This window comes from Dasypus novemcinctus, chromosome 2, assembly GCF_030445035.2.
Source record: "Dasypus novemcinctus isolate mDasNov1 chromosome 2, mDasNov1.1.hap2, whole genome shotgun sequence".
Classification (NCBI taxonomy): Eukaryota; Metazoa; Chordata; class Mammalia; order Cingulata; family Dasypodidae; genus Dasypus; species Dasypus novemcinctus.
Genome location: NC_080674.1, coordinates 114,661,913 through 114,676,769, shown reverse-complemented (window position 1 = coordinate 114,676,769; position 14,857 = coordinate 114,661,913). Strand labels below are relative to the sequence as shown.

At 34.2% G+C, this 14,857-nt stretch overlaps 1 protein-coding gene across 1 annotated transcript in view; it reads right to left on the bottom strand.

The window, feature by feature from the left end:
• The window catches only part of MAN2A1 (mannosidase alpha class 2A member 1), a 193,798-nt gene that overhangs the window by 101,660 nt on the left and 77,281 nt on the right, over window positions 1–14,857 (bottom strand). Inside the window, exons 7-9 of the mRNA XM_004484085.5 lie at window positions 8,162–8,335; window positions 5,298–5,484; window positions 1,550–1,727 (exon numbers count right to left, since the gene is read on the bottom strand). Coding sequence (XP_004484142.2) covers window positions 1,550–1,727; window positions 5,298–5,484; window positions 8,162–8,335 — 539 coding nt within the window. The remainder of the gene's footprint in view (window positions 1–1,549; window positions 1,728–5,297; window positions 5,485–8,161; window positions 8,336–14,857) is intronic.

Here is a 14,857-nt window from a genome sequence, read left to right as displayed (position 1 = left end):
ACTTTCATATAACATTCAAAAACAGGCATCATTAATCATGGTGAAAGAACTGAAAATAGTTATTAGTTTTGCAGGGATTTGTAATGACAAGGAGGGCATCTGAGGGACCCTTTAGGGATACTATAAATCTTCTATTCCTTAATCTGGATGGGGTATATGGAGGGTTTTAAACTTGAAAAAAATTATCTGTAGACTCAGGATTACTGTACTTCTCTTATATACATTATACTTCAATGTAATCAAATAAAATTGTTCTAGTGGGCATAAAAAGAGGAAATAGGTAAAATACTAAAATCAGGATCTAATTCTTCAGAGTTTTCAGGTGTAATATTCATCTTTGAGAACCCAGAGATGATTTAAAATATAGTATCTATGTTTAGAATTCATAACCTGATACAAATTCTATTGCAAATATTCTAGATACATTTAATATTTTATTTAAGTTTACCTATTTAATGTTTATTTAAGTTCATTTAACAAATTTGAATTCTCACTGAATAAAATGTAGTCCATTATCAGCTTTCCAATTTCCTACAAGGTAACATTATGTCCTTTCTACAGTAATTTCATAGATCTTCCACTGTCTTAGAGATTAAAAGTGACTATACAAAACATTGGGTAACTAATTTTCACATATAGTGTCTGTAAGATGCATTTATTTAAAAATGCTTTAAAAGACTTATTACCCAAATGCAATGTATGATTCTTGTTTGAATCCTGAGTCTAACAAACCATCTGCCAAAAAATGCTTTTATAAGATGATCAGGAAACTTTATATTTAACTGGATATGTGATATTGTAGAATTACTATTTAGATATGATAATAGCATTAGGATAGTATTTTTTACAATTTTATATTTTTAAACAGAATCCTTATCATTTACAAACACTTGCTGAAATATATTAGAGCTGTAACTACATGACCTTTGGAATTTACTCTAAAATAATCCCAGGGTGAGATAGCAGAGGGGCATACCTGAAAGGAGTGGCCTTGAGCTGATGATTATACAGCTGAGCTATGGATACGGGAGGAGGGGAGTTTTCTGGGTTATCAGCATGTTTTAAATTTTCAAAGAAAAGATAAAAAAGTAAAAAGAGTAAGAAACATAAGCAAATGATTAATTTTAGAAGTCTCACTTACCTACCAAAAAAAAAAAAAAAGCTAGTGTATTCTATGAACATAAGACATTTGTTTGCAGAATCCGTGACATGTTCATCTACATCTGCCAGTCACACTACTAAATCACAAGACTGCAATTGTCAAATAAAAATAAACTTCCAATGCTGGTAGAAAACCAGGACATCGCTGAAAAATGAAAATCGTAACTCAGTGTATATTTTCAATGCCTCTTCAACCCTCAAGAAGTGGTAGGAAAGGGAAAACTTGAGAAACGGAACTAAAGCACAAGATAATTTTCCTCTTAATGAATTAAAACTTTACATAAGAAATACATATTCTAAAAAATATTGGAAACCATGAATATTGTGTTTTAGCTTCATTTAATAAGGCTCAACTTCAAATATGAAATCATAAATATTTTATTATTACCTTAACATTTAACTGAGGTTGAGTATTCATATAATTAAAAAGTAGTTGATAGTTCTTGAACTGTTGATCCCACTCTATGCGTTCAGAGTAGCGGAAATCATCTCCTAGTGGGGCCAGGAGAACTTTAGTACGGAACAGTTTTGACTTCTTTCGGTACTGATCTAGAAGCATCTCAGCCCTACAAAAAAAAAGGGGGGGGGATATGAATCTATAAGAAAAGGACAATGGGGCAACTCATTAAAAAGGAAATATCTAAATTTAAAAGTATTATATATCAAAAGAAATTACTGTTTATTTAGCTATAGTCTAGGATTTTTTTTAACTACCATACTAATTTTCGTTATTCAGTTAAAATATTCATAAATCCTTATCAAAAGAGAATACTCATGATTTTCCAATAGGTTATCCTTAAAGAAAATAGTCATATAGCAATTTGGCTTACTGAGGCCATCAGTGACCCCCTAAAGGCCAGATATAGAGCTCAGATCCCAGATTAAAAGACCCTATTTTAACATGTTAGCCCAAGAAGTGAACAAGGATTTGTAATCTATGGGAAAGTTGAAGTTTCCTTTGCCATAATACTTCTTTCTCTCATTTAATTTAAAATGGCCCAATGAAACCAGTAAGAAGAATGTACAATACTTTAAACAAAACCAAAAGGAATAAATATGTTAAGCTATAATATTCTACAGACCCATATTTTCTTTTTACTTAATACCTGCCAACAATCATCTGAGTACTTGTCACAGCATCCTTCTCAATACAGATCACCAGATAAGGCTAAGGGGTTGAATTAACTATTTTGGTTTCCACTTCCCTGAGCTCTAACCCATGAGGTAAAAGGTCAGCTAAACACAATGTGCTGATGTGTGGAAGAGCTTTTATATACTTCAGTCTTTTCTCTGCACAATACCCTTTGGGAAATGCTGAAATGGAGCACAGTTTGAGGAAGTCTGGAAATGCAAATGCTCTAGATGGAAGGACTTGTGAAAATGAAATGTGACAAGCATGTGAACCCAGCGAAGTTCACAATGTTTATAATGCCAAAGAAATTAGTGATAAGTAGCAAATATGCTTCTTACCCAGTACTCCAAATTTTACTTCAAAAGTTATCCAAAAATAAACTCTACTATATTAAAGAAAATCTACTATATTAAAACTTATCAACAGATCTCAAAGAAAATCAATGATGGAAAGAGACATCTCAGAGAAATTATAAAAAACACTTAACTAACATTAGAATCTCCTATGGTCTTTTAAGATTGATAGTCTCTGAAATTCCTTTGCAAATATTAAATTATTATTAAATTTAATGGTAAGTAAAATATAAACATATTTATATAGCACATAAAGCTTAGTTTTCTGAGGTTAGCAGTTAGTAGGGAACTTAATTTTTACTAGTAATTTACTTATATCTTGTATTTCCCAAAAACAAACAAAAGCAATACATATACAATGAGATTAACCACATACAAAACGAAATAAAACCAAAAGAAAGGAGAAAAAAGTATGTAACCCACAAAATTAAGATACACTATTACTGAGCATTCAACCTGATCATCTAAGCAGCCAGCATAAAAAGATATGTAGTAATTTAAATACAACCCAAGGTTTACTACTAGATAATACTGTATCTTACATGTTTATGTGTAAAACACACAGAGGAAAAAAATCACAAACATTAATGGCATGTGCCTTTTTCCTTTGGCATCCATTCTAACTTATAAGCTCCTGCCCAGAAAGTGTCAGCATTAGGAAAGCCAAGTAAATAATCTATGCCACCTGGCATAGTTAGACAGACACTAAATATATGGTGAACTTTATGATAAATGCACTGGCCAACATCATATTTGAAGATATGCAGTTGTAATCTCCTCTTCACTTATTCTACCAGATGAGAAATTTCAACTTCACTAGAACCAAGAAAAAAAATTTCTGAAAAATAAATCAACTGAAATTCAATGGAAGAAGTCAACTTAAAATACACATAAACTTGATGAAGGATGATGTTTTTTAATTTGCAAAGCAGAAGAACCTGCTGAACTGGACATATCAGAGAATGTCATCTGTATACTATATTTACATCTCATTTTCTTTAAGGTGTTGAAAAGTTAAAAGTTAAAAGTTCAGCTGGACTGCATATATTGATCTTCACTTATCAGAAGGTCAAAAAAGGAGGTGAGATCTGGATGTGAAGTAACCAGAAAAGATTTCTATACTTGTAATATGCTTTTTAAAAAAAAATCTATATAAATATTATAAAGACTCATTCATCCGTATGTCCCCAGTACCTGGAAACCACTTTCAGAATCATGGGAGCTGACTGTGCATGAGTTATGTTTCTTGGAAGCAATCTTGGAAGAGTTAGATGATGGAAAAAAGGATTATACAAAATATCTTTCTTCCCAACAATGTGCCTATAACAGGTGCTCTCAGCAGTAGCCAACAGAGGGAGCTGGGCCTCACAATAATTCCCGCTGCACTGAGACTCCCCAGCTGAAGCACTTGGCTAACCTTGAAGAAGTTCCTCATCCCTGACCATCCGGGCCAAGAGAAGTAGTGTAAATCAATAGCTGTTTCCATGACAAACAGCTGTTTTTCCAACTGTACAGGAAAGATGCTCCCCCTTTCTTTTCCCTACACCTTCTGCCACGCAATATACTGGCTTATTCTCTTATGCCTCACTAGCAACTCTCAGTAACCCAAGAAAGCAAGCTGTTCCGTGTTCCTTACTAGCTCTCAGTACTGTCAGGACCAGAAAGTAGAACCAGGTGGCTCCCTAACCTGGGGCAGAGTTTTTCAAAACAACTGTAAAAGTCAGATTTGGACGGAAGAGCATCAAGAAAGTTGCCTTGCTGAAATGCTTTTATAACTGCCATTGAGGCTCACACTGGAGTATTTTCATGACCACAACAAGGATTCATTCAAGGCAAAGATATACTCTCTCACCTTCCAACTCAGACACATTTTTTAATGCAATTTAAAAAATTAATAGATTAGAAAAAAATCTTTATTCTGATTTTTTATAGCAGAGACTGGTGTTTGTATATTTTAACACAATGTTATATTTTAATTCATTCTACAATGCTAATTTTTAAGTGAAGAAATTAAGAGTAACCAAATTAGGAACTATAGGTAACTTGTTTTAAAGAGATATTTCCATCATTAGCATAAATTCCTCCTTAAAAAAATGATCCATTCTTTGATTTTTCTTATATATTCTTTAAATGTAAATATTCCTAATTAAAGCTTTCTCTAAGCCAAAAACATCTGAAAGATGCAAAGATGTGTATTCATCAGAGCTGGGCAGCATTCACTATTACTGAAACTAATTAAGGACAGATAAGCACATTCTTTATGAGTTCCATTTCAACAAATGTGTTTTTGCAGTCGAGTTGCTTTCTTACCAATTTTTACAATAGCAAATTTCATTTTTATTATCAATGAAAGTACATGAAGTCAATCAAACACAGCAGACGGCTTTTATAATAAGGGCAACGGAGATGGTAATAATAGTATACTATAGGTTATCCATTGTACATTCATCTACTATTGTTGACTTTCCATTAAATTTTAATGCATAAGAGGTAAAGTCACAGCTCTGCTATGTTTAAGTTGCTCTATATGTGGTATGAATGACTACCTTGATAATGTTGGATACTGCAGTTCATGTATTCAATTCTTCAGCAACTAACAGTTGAGTAGCTACTTTGTTCAAGATATTGTCTTACCAAAGATATTTTCTTACCGGTTTTTGACATTTCCAGCATATATTGCTTCTGGGCGGATTCCCCAGGGACAAGCAACTCTGCCTCCAGGAAGCCGTTTAAAGTCAAACTGGCAACATATTTTAGGATCAGGGCCGCAAGTGTGAGGGATGTCATAGCTGTAGAAAGGCATCATGTGGCAAAAAATATCTGTGACAGATTTCATATCTAAAATAAAAAGCCAACAGACAAACGTGCAGCTGTAAAATCTGTTTTCCCAAAAACTGTTCAAAATGTCAGTACTTTACACACGTGATGAAAGGTATATGCCAAATTGATGACTACCTACACACCAATCAGAACGCTGATACACATCTCAGTCCCTTATCTAGATCTATCTAAACACAGCATATACAGAGAAGCCCTGTAATAACTAGCATCTGCTGACCTGGAAGGACACATGCTGAGGAGAAGCAAAAGTTACAAATGACTCAGCCTGAATCTTGGCCATGTCCACCCATGGCTACCAACTCCTGCTGACTCTCTTCCCAGATCAGGTAGCAGAACATGCTGAGAGAAACAGAGGCGGGGTCAGAAGAGAGGAGAAGAGTACAAGGTGGACTGGAAGAACAAAGGAAGAAAGGAGGGCTCATAAAACCCGGGGCAAATTCCTGTGCACTTCCTGTAGTCAGGAAAGTAAGTAGGAAGTGCAAGCCAAGAGAGTGAATGGAGTCTCCCCACTGTTCACTAAGAAGAGTCAATGAACATTCTGTTCAAGAAAGGAGAACAGGAAAACAAAAAGTAATTTGTGAAAACAAAATAAAAAATAAAAAACAAAGCAAACAAAAAGATATGAAAACGAGCACTGGTTTTCTGATGCAGAGCAGTTTTTAACTAAAACCTAGATGCTAGCATGTGTCGATAGCACTGCCAGGGAGGGTTTAGAAGCCTACCACCAAGAGAGACCTGGTAGACTTAACAGTAACAAGTTGGTGGCTGTTATCTTTGAGAATGGGATCCTGGACTTTGAATACTCCCTCCCTTTTGTTTATGTTTTGATTTCCATTTTTTAGCAATGAGTATGCATTGCTTTAATAATAAAGACAGGCAGAAGAGAGAGAAAAAGCAACCTTCATATAAAAAGCAAAAACAAAACCAAAAAGAACTGCTTTATTAACAACTGGAAATACAAAGAAGCCCAATTTAGTCCAAAACATCTTTTTAAAATGTAACATGTTCAATCAGATAATTCCTAAAATATTCCAGTTTATCTGATATCATTTAGTTAAAATAACTACCAGCTCTTTTCCAAATTCTAAAACTATTATAAAATCGTGTATTTCTATAGCTGTCAGCTGTTTCACCCATTAAATCACATCCACAAGTGACACCGTGGATGCTGGTTGCCAATGCTTGCTATCCATATACAGGCTGACAAAGGTCCCAGAACCTCCTCCTTTCTCCTATCGACCAAGGGCATTCTCAACAGCCCACTATTTCTCCTCACACCATATTATATAAGCAGGTCATTTACATATTTCATTTTATTGGCTACATTTATGTTTGTCTCTTTTCAAATCAGACTATAACTTCCATATAGGCAAGGATGTGTTCTATATTTCCTCCTAGCACAGTAGCAAGCACATAAAAATACTCAATAATTTCTTACTTACTGGCTGATACTTATGAACAATTTGAATGGAGGCAATTGTTTAAGTAGGGCTTCTTCAAATTAACAAATTTTTTTTCAAATGAATATGCTCCTTTGTATTTGACCAAAATACAAAGGATGCAACCTCCTTCAAGTCCTTACTTTCCCTTTAGATTTAATTTTCCAGAGTAAAAAATTATAACTGTATTCCTTATTGAATAAACAGCAGAACATATAAGAAAGTTACCATCTAGAATTACAAATGTTGTAGATTTTTTGGAAACACTTAAGTGGTTCCAGATTGCACAGGAATGCAAATATGATGTGCTGCAGTAATTCCTAAACATTGTTTTAGCAAAAAAATCCTTTTTTCAGAAGAAATCTTAGTGAGAACTTAATACTGGGAAGGCAGCACACTGTCAGAGATTAGAAGGACTGGGCTTCAGAATGGCACAGCACTAGATGCAAATCTCTGCTCTGTACTTACTACCTTTTGGCAAATAGCTGCACTACCTATGTCTCCAGTTTCCTCACTGTAAAAAAGGAATAATAATAGAACCAAATTTAAAGGGAAATTACATAGATTAAATGAGTGGCTATAAAGCAAATAACACAAACCATGGCCCGTAATAAGGAGTCAATCAATCAATAAAGTGTTCTGAATTAAACGGGGGTTGGGAAAGGCAAAATACCTCCCAGGAGACCTAGATCTTGTCTCTTCTCCCCAACAAAGAGCTGTGGAAGCAAGTCCCTGAAATGCCTGGGTGCCCACAAAACACAGTGTGCAAACAAGTGATATAGGTAAGATGAGGCTGTCCTGGGAGAACATGATTAAAGTTTGAAAAGGCAATTCCTACAAGATACAGAAGCAAGAAACACAGAAGGAAGGAACACTGCTGAATATGAGATAACAACTGGATATCAGTTCTAACACATGTTCAATTTTGTCAGAAAACATTGTGGCCTTTAAAAAAAGAAGCAAGTGAAAGCATTGTTTGCAAAATACTAGTGCCTTACTTCCATAAGGTATCAAAAAAGAACCTACAAAATTCTATTGATAAATATCATCATCATTGCTTAAAAGAATCTTGACACAAATACAACACTGGGAAAATAATTACAAGAGTGTATCTTTAGGCAACCTGATTTTCAGGACTGACACTGCATAAAACTCACATTGTCATGACTTCATAACCCTTGTGAAATAACATTTAAGTCAAGTGAGAACTTCAACTTTAATCAAATCCTACATACCCCAATTCTGTCTCCAGAAAAACTCCAGTGACTTATGCAATGCAAAGTGTTTTTTAACTGCATAATGGACTCTCTGGATAAGCATATGAGAAAATCCAGCACGCTTTAGAAGATAAGCCATTGTTGGTGAATGTCCAAAAGGGTCAACAGCCCAACCAGACCGAGGTTTCACGCCTGTTGATAAAGAAGAACAAGTGTTAATTATTTAAAAATGGATAAATGAAATAAAAAGAAGTCACAATGCATTCAGACTCTTTCATGGTCTCCTGGATTACAAGACAAAGGAGCTACCCAGCATTATCCTTTACCAAGCAGTCCCTAAAGGACTCTTCTTCGATGGTGCTGAGCATATCATACTATTTCATGCAGTTTTTGCAGTTAGCCATTTGGAGTCGAAGTAAGAGTTCTACCATCTTACACCCAATTTAAAGCTAATGTCATCCACTGGAGTTAGAGAAATAAACAGAACCTGCCCTCAAGGATCTTTCTGTCCAGTGGTCTGTGGAGCTGGATAACACATAAATCCCTGTTATGAAATAAAAAAGAGTAACCTAACTCTTCAATTTAAACTCCCTATCCCCAACATTAAGGAGCTTTTAGGTTGCCTTTTATATCTTTACAACAGCCCCAAATCACTCTATAATACAATGGCGGAACGGCCCAAATAAAAGACATTTTGATACTGGTGTTTTCTTTCTACCTAGAAGGGGTCAATGGAATTTCTCACATCGTCTCACACCAATTTATAAGGGCCATCAATTGATGTATCTCAATTTCAGGATAAAGTATAAAAACACAAAAATAATGAAGGCACAGATTAGAAGTCATGAAATAGCATTCATCCAGCAATAAACAAATTTGATCATTTTATTTATTCAGATTTCTAAAATAAGACCTCTACATACAACCCAAAAATTGATTAATAATCCTGTGTATATCTTATTCAAATACTTCTTTAGCACCTTCCATATACCTCAGACTATGAGAGTCCCTCAGAATACAAAATAAATTAATCATGCAGATAGGTAGCAGGCAAATCAGGTATAACAGAGTAATATTTAGACACTTGTAGACATAGTAGGAAATTCTTTTAAGTGTTCATAAAATATTATGGAATACAGACGAGGACAGAATGCTACCCAATTCACTTTATTAAGGATAAGAAATCAACAGAAAAGACAAGAAAGAGAGAAACTCTGCAGAACAATATTGAAGAATGCCATGGAGATGGGAAGCTTCTAAAGGACACAGAGGAAAGGGGGAGGTCAGAACCCTCAAAGGACCAAATATGCAAGAACTGACCACATAAGATTTGTGCATTTCACTACATGCTTACAAAACTGTAAAACTGTAAAATTTACTTACAAAAACTGTAAAAAAAAAAAAAAAAGTCAACTCTAGTTAGTAACTTTTGCTTTGGCAGTGGTATGGGCTGACAATTCTGGAACAACTTTGCACATATTCTAGGCTTGAGCAAATGAGGAATATACAGAGGACAACAGAGCCCAGGTTTTTCCCTATTAAGAAAAGGAATTAAAAATATGGAAATGTGAAAGACTAGAATTAACCTATAATATTGCATTGTAATAGGAGATTATCAGTATTAACTTATGGTTTTTAAAATATAGATATAAAAACAGAAGAGACAAATATGTATTTTAATGTCCACTGAAATGAATAATTTTAGCATCATGAGTGGTATTTTCTATATTAAAATTATTTCCTCCACAGGAGTAGCAGCCTACTCCAGCAAATTAAAGAATCACTGAGAGGTAATGATATATGAAAGAGAAATGTAAAGTACATTTTTTAAAACTCTGATGTTAAAGGAAAGTGAGAGCGAAGGGGAGCTTTAGAGAGGAACCAAGTGGATTTTCCCTTCGTGAAGACAAGATATTTTTTAAAAGGGAGGTAAAAGACAAATTTAGGAAAAGTACAGTATAAAATTAAACCAAAATTGTAGAAAGCATGCATGTTTGCCAATAAAAGCAGGGAAGATCATTGAAAAGAGGCTATGCCTTCATGAAAATGTAATGTTATCAAAAACTATAAAAGTAAAAACTGTTAGAAATACAAGGGAAAATTATAGGAAAGAATCATTAAAAAAATAACCTATCACTCCATTTTTGACAATTTAGTAGGCTTGAAATTAAAAACATTGATAATATGAATAATATAATCAATAACATTGGATTATTCCAATAAAAATACATTTACTATTACAACTTAAAAGGAGAGATGGAACAATTACAAAAAATATTTTAGGCAAAAGGCAAAAAACTCAAATTTTAAAAATTTATAACAATTTTTATTAAAAAGTTCAAAAAAGCAGAAATCAATAACCAAAGATTAAACAACTAAAACGTTATCCCGTAATAAAATATAAAAATAGTATCTCCAAAATAACATGTAATTCTGACTGTTTAGAAAACAAAATTGAGAACACTATTCTCATTTGAGATGCAACCAAAGCTAAGATAAGAAAAAAACTTCCTATTTTTAAAGGTGTTCACTATCTTTGGGGAAAAAAAAAAAACTGAGCCAGATATCCTGAGAAAAATTCGACTGGACCTGGCTCTTTTCAACTTTATGGAACAAGTGGTAAAAAAATCACTTAGATTCTCAACAGGCTACTAACTAAATTAGTAGAAAGCTGTAGGCCTAAAACTGTAAGCAATTTTGTGTCAGATAAGGGTGTTTGAATTGTTTGGAATATGAAGCCAATTTGAAGCAGCTGGATACCTCTTGTGGCTACTGCTAAAAGCCACGAATACATGCACTGAGCCTCATGGGTGTACAACTCTGCTCTGCACCAGGCAACTCGTGGCATCGGGAACCTACTCTCAGGCTGACCCTGCCACACGCCACAGCCCATGCCTGGATAGCAGAAGCGAGCGCCAACTCCATTTTCCTGTCTGCTTGTGACAGCTCAAGCCAGAAGAACGAGATGGATGATCACATTCTCTCACCATAGGCCTCCTTGCTCATGATTTTACCTTATAGAAAGAGAAATAAATTGAACCAAAGTGTTTGTATATGTGCACATCTGTTCCTTACCAGCTCTACGAGGAGAAAAAAATAGGCAGAAGGAAAGAAGGGAGAAAACAAAGATAAGCCAGGATGAGGAAACACAAAAATAACTGCACTGACTTAAAAAAAAAAATTAAGGAGTCTTTAAAACACAAATAAAGCAGACTAAGGTAAGGTTACTAAAAATGTCACAGCAAAAATTGGAAATTAGATTTAAGATTTTTTTCAAAGACTTGAAAAAATACATCTAGTGAAAAGCAAAAAATGTACAAAAAAGTATGATACCCTTTTTGTGAAATAAAAGATTTTTTTCTTTCTCTTTTTTAAAAGGTATATATACATATGGGAAGGTTGAGACTGTTGTTATATATTACAAAAGTGGTTATCTCTGAATGATAAGGATAGATTTTTCCTTACTTTCTGCTTATATTATTTTACCTATTTTCCTATACTGAATGCATTCCTTTGTAATAAAATACTGTTTTAAGAATCCTATATGAAATTCTTAATTTATATTCTAAATAATTAAATTCTTGATAAGAAGTTTGGGTTTTTGAACAAGAAATTTTTTTTACTCTATATTTTAAATATAAGAGAAAATTTTTAACATTATCAAAAAATGTATCTCCAATATAAGACCCTATAGGCATAGAGTTTTAGCAGAAAATACTTTAAACATCCATAACCTGTTACAGGGCACAAAAGAGGATAGAATGCTACCCAATTCATTTTACTAAGTATCATAAGCCAATTAAAAATCATATAAATGTAGCACATTAAAAAAAAGAAAACCTATCTCACTTATGAAAATACACATAAAAATCAAAAACAAAAAGCACTAAACAAATTGAATTCAATAGCACCAAAACCAAAAGGGATTTATCCCAGGAATTCAATGACTTTTTAATTGAGCAAATTACTATTACATTCATAAAACTAATAAGAAAAACCATATAATATTAATAGATGGCTGAAAGAAGTAACATAGCACAGCCACTCTGGAAAACATTTTTGCCTAACTCCTCATAAAGTTAAACTTGCATCTATCCTGTGGCCCAGCAATTCTACTCTTGGTTTTTATCAAAGAGAAATGAAAACGTGTGCCCACAAAAAGACAAATGTTCACTGCAACATTCCATAATAGCTAAAACGTAGAAGCAAAGCAAATCAGTCAATAGGGAACTGGATAAACAAGCTATGGGGGGACTGAATAAACAAGCTATGGTATATTCATACAATGGACTATTACTTAGCAATAAAAAGGAATGAACTACTAACAAACATAACATGATGGATCTCAAAAACATTATGCTTATGACAGGATTATGATCAATATACAAAAATCAGTTTTATTTCTATAAGTAGCAATAAACAATATAAAAATGAAATTAAGAAATAATTCCAAGATACCTAGGAATATATTTACCTGAAAAAGGACACTGAAAGCTAAAACACTGTTCAAAGAAATTAAAGAATATCTAAGAAATAGAAAGCCAGCCCACATTCATGTATCAGAAGATTTAATACTGTAAAGATGGCTATGGCGGTTTGAAGTTGTGTGTTCCCCAGAAACCAGAAAAACATGCTCTTAAATCTAATCCCTTCCTGTGGATGTGAACCTATTTTAAGAAGGACTTTTGATGAGGTTACTTCAGTTAAGGTGTGTCCCACCTCAATCAGGATGGGTTTTAATTCTATTACTGGTGTCCTTTATAAGAGAATGAAATTCACATAGAGGGAAAGAGAAAGCCACAGAAAGCAAGAGGCTGCAATGGAACCCAGAAGAGAAGGAAGAGACCAGGAGACACCAACATATCCCTTGTCACGTGATAAGCTCAAAACCAAGTGTCACAGCCAGTATTTGTTTGCAGCCAGTCCCAGAACACCCCAATGCTTTGGGAAGAAAGCATTGTCTTGATGATGCCTTGATATGGACATTTTCCTGGCCTCAAAACTGTAAGTTAATAAATTCCCATTGGTAAGTCAGCCTATTTCATGGTATTTGCTTCAGCCTAGGAAACTAAAGCAAAGACAGTATTTTCCAAATTGATCTAAAGGTTCAACACAGGCACAATGAAATATTCCTCCAGTATTTTTTGAGAAACTGGTAAGCTGATTCTAAAATTCATATGGAAATGCAAGCCAGAATAGCCAAAACAATATTTAAAAAGAAGAACAAAATTGGAGGATTCACACTTCCCCCAATTTCAAAACTCACTACAATGCTATGGTAATCAATACAGTGTGGAACTAGCACAGAACAAATATATAAGTCATGGAATAGAACAGAGTCTACAAATAAACTCTCATATTTACAGGCAACTGATTTTCAACAATAGTGCCAGGACAATTCAATGGAACAAGAATCATCTTTTCAGCAACACTACTAGGACAACTAGATAACTACATGCCAAAGAATGAATCTGGACCCCTACACTTCAGTGCTCCAGGATGTATTCACCAAGTGCAGTGAATGTTCCTCACTGATGAAAGGGGATGTTGATGTGGGAGGAGCGGGGGATGGTGGGGAGTCGGGTATATGGAAACCTCTTATGTTTTTTAATGTAATGTTTCGTGTGATCTACTCAAAGAAAAAAAAAGACAATAAAAAGAAAAAAAAACAATATTTAACTCTAAATGGGAGTTAAACGGGTATATACATTATCAAAACTCACTGAACTCTACACTTAAGATATATGTATTACACTGCATTAAAGTATACTTTGATAAAAGCTAAACAAAGAAAAAATCCACAAAAAATGAGATTTATAAAGTGAATATTCTCAGCTGAGGACAGAGTTACGTATTTAAAAGGGGCATTTTGTCAGGGATCCTCAAGTTTGATTACTGTTTGGAAAATTCACAGGACGCAACATATCATTGTGCTCACAGCTATGATTTATTATTGCAAATGGATATAAAGCAAAATCAGCAAAGAGAAAAGGCACATGGGGCAAAGTCCAGAGGAAACCAGGCACAAGCTTCTAAGTCCCTCCCCTATAGAGCCACACAATTAATTCCAGCATTAAATTGTGACATGTGTAAAATGTTGAGAACCAGGGAAGCTCATTAGAGACTCAGTGCCTAAGGTTTTTATTGGGGTTGGTCATACAGGAAAGCTTGGTGCATACCGAGATTCCTGACTTCCAGAAGGATAAAGCTGGTGTTTAGCATCAACTACATTGTTGACACAAACAGTTGAGGCATTGTGAGCTGCACTTAACCAACTGCCCAAAGCAGGCCAAGGCCAACCTGGCAAGCAGGTCTTTCTAAGGACAGCAGTCTCAAACCTGTTACATTAACTCTTTTCCGTATAGGTCTAATGTCTGCAACTTACACTCAGTTGGTCAAACCCTAACAACAAAAATGGAGAAAGAAAAAATAAAGCAAATATGACAAAATGATAATAATGATGAATCCAGACAAAGGGTTTATGGGAGTTCTTTGTATTATGCTTAATTTTTTTTTTTACATTTGAAGTTTTCAAAAAAAAAAAAAGAAAAGAAAAATATAATAAGGAGTGGGTGTAACTCAGTGGTTGAGCACCTGCTTCTCATGTACAAGGTCCCAGGTTCATCAATTCCCATATTTCCAAAAATAATAATAACAATGGAAGCAGAAGAGATTTTACTCCTAACAGCAAAAATTTTTTAAATAATAAAAACA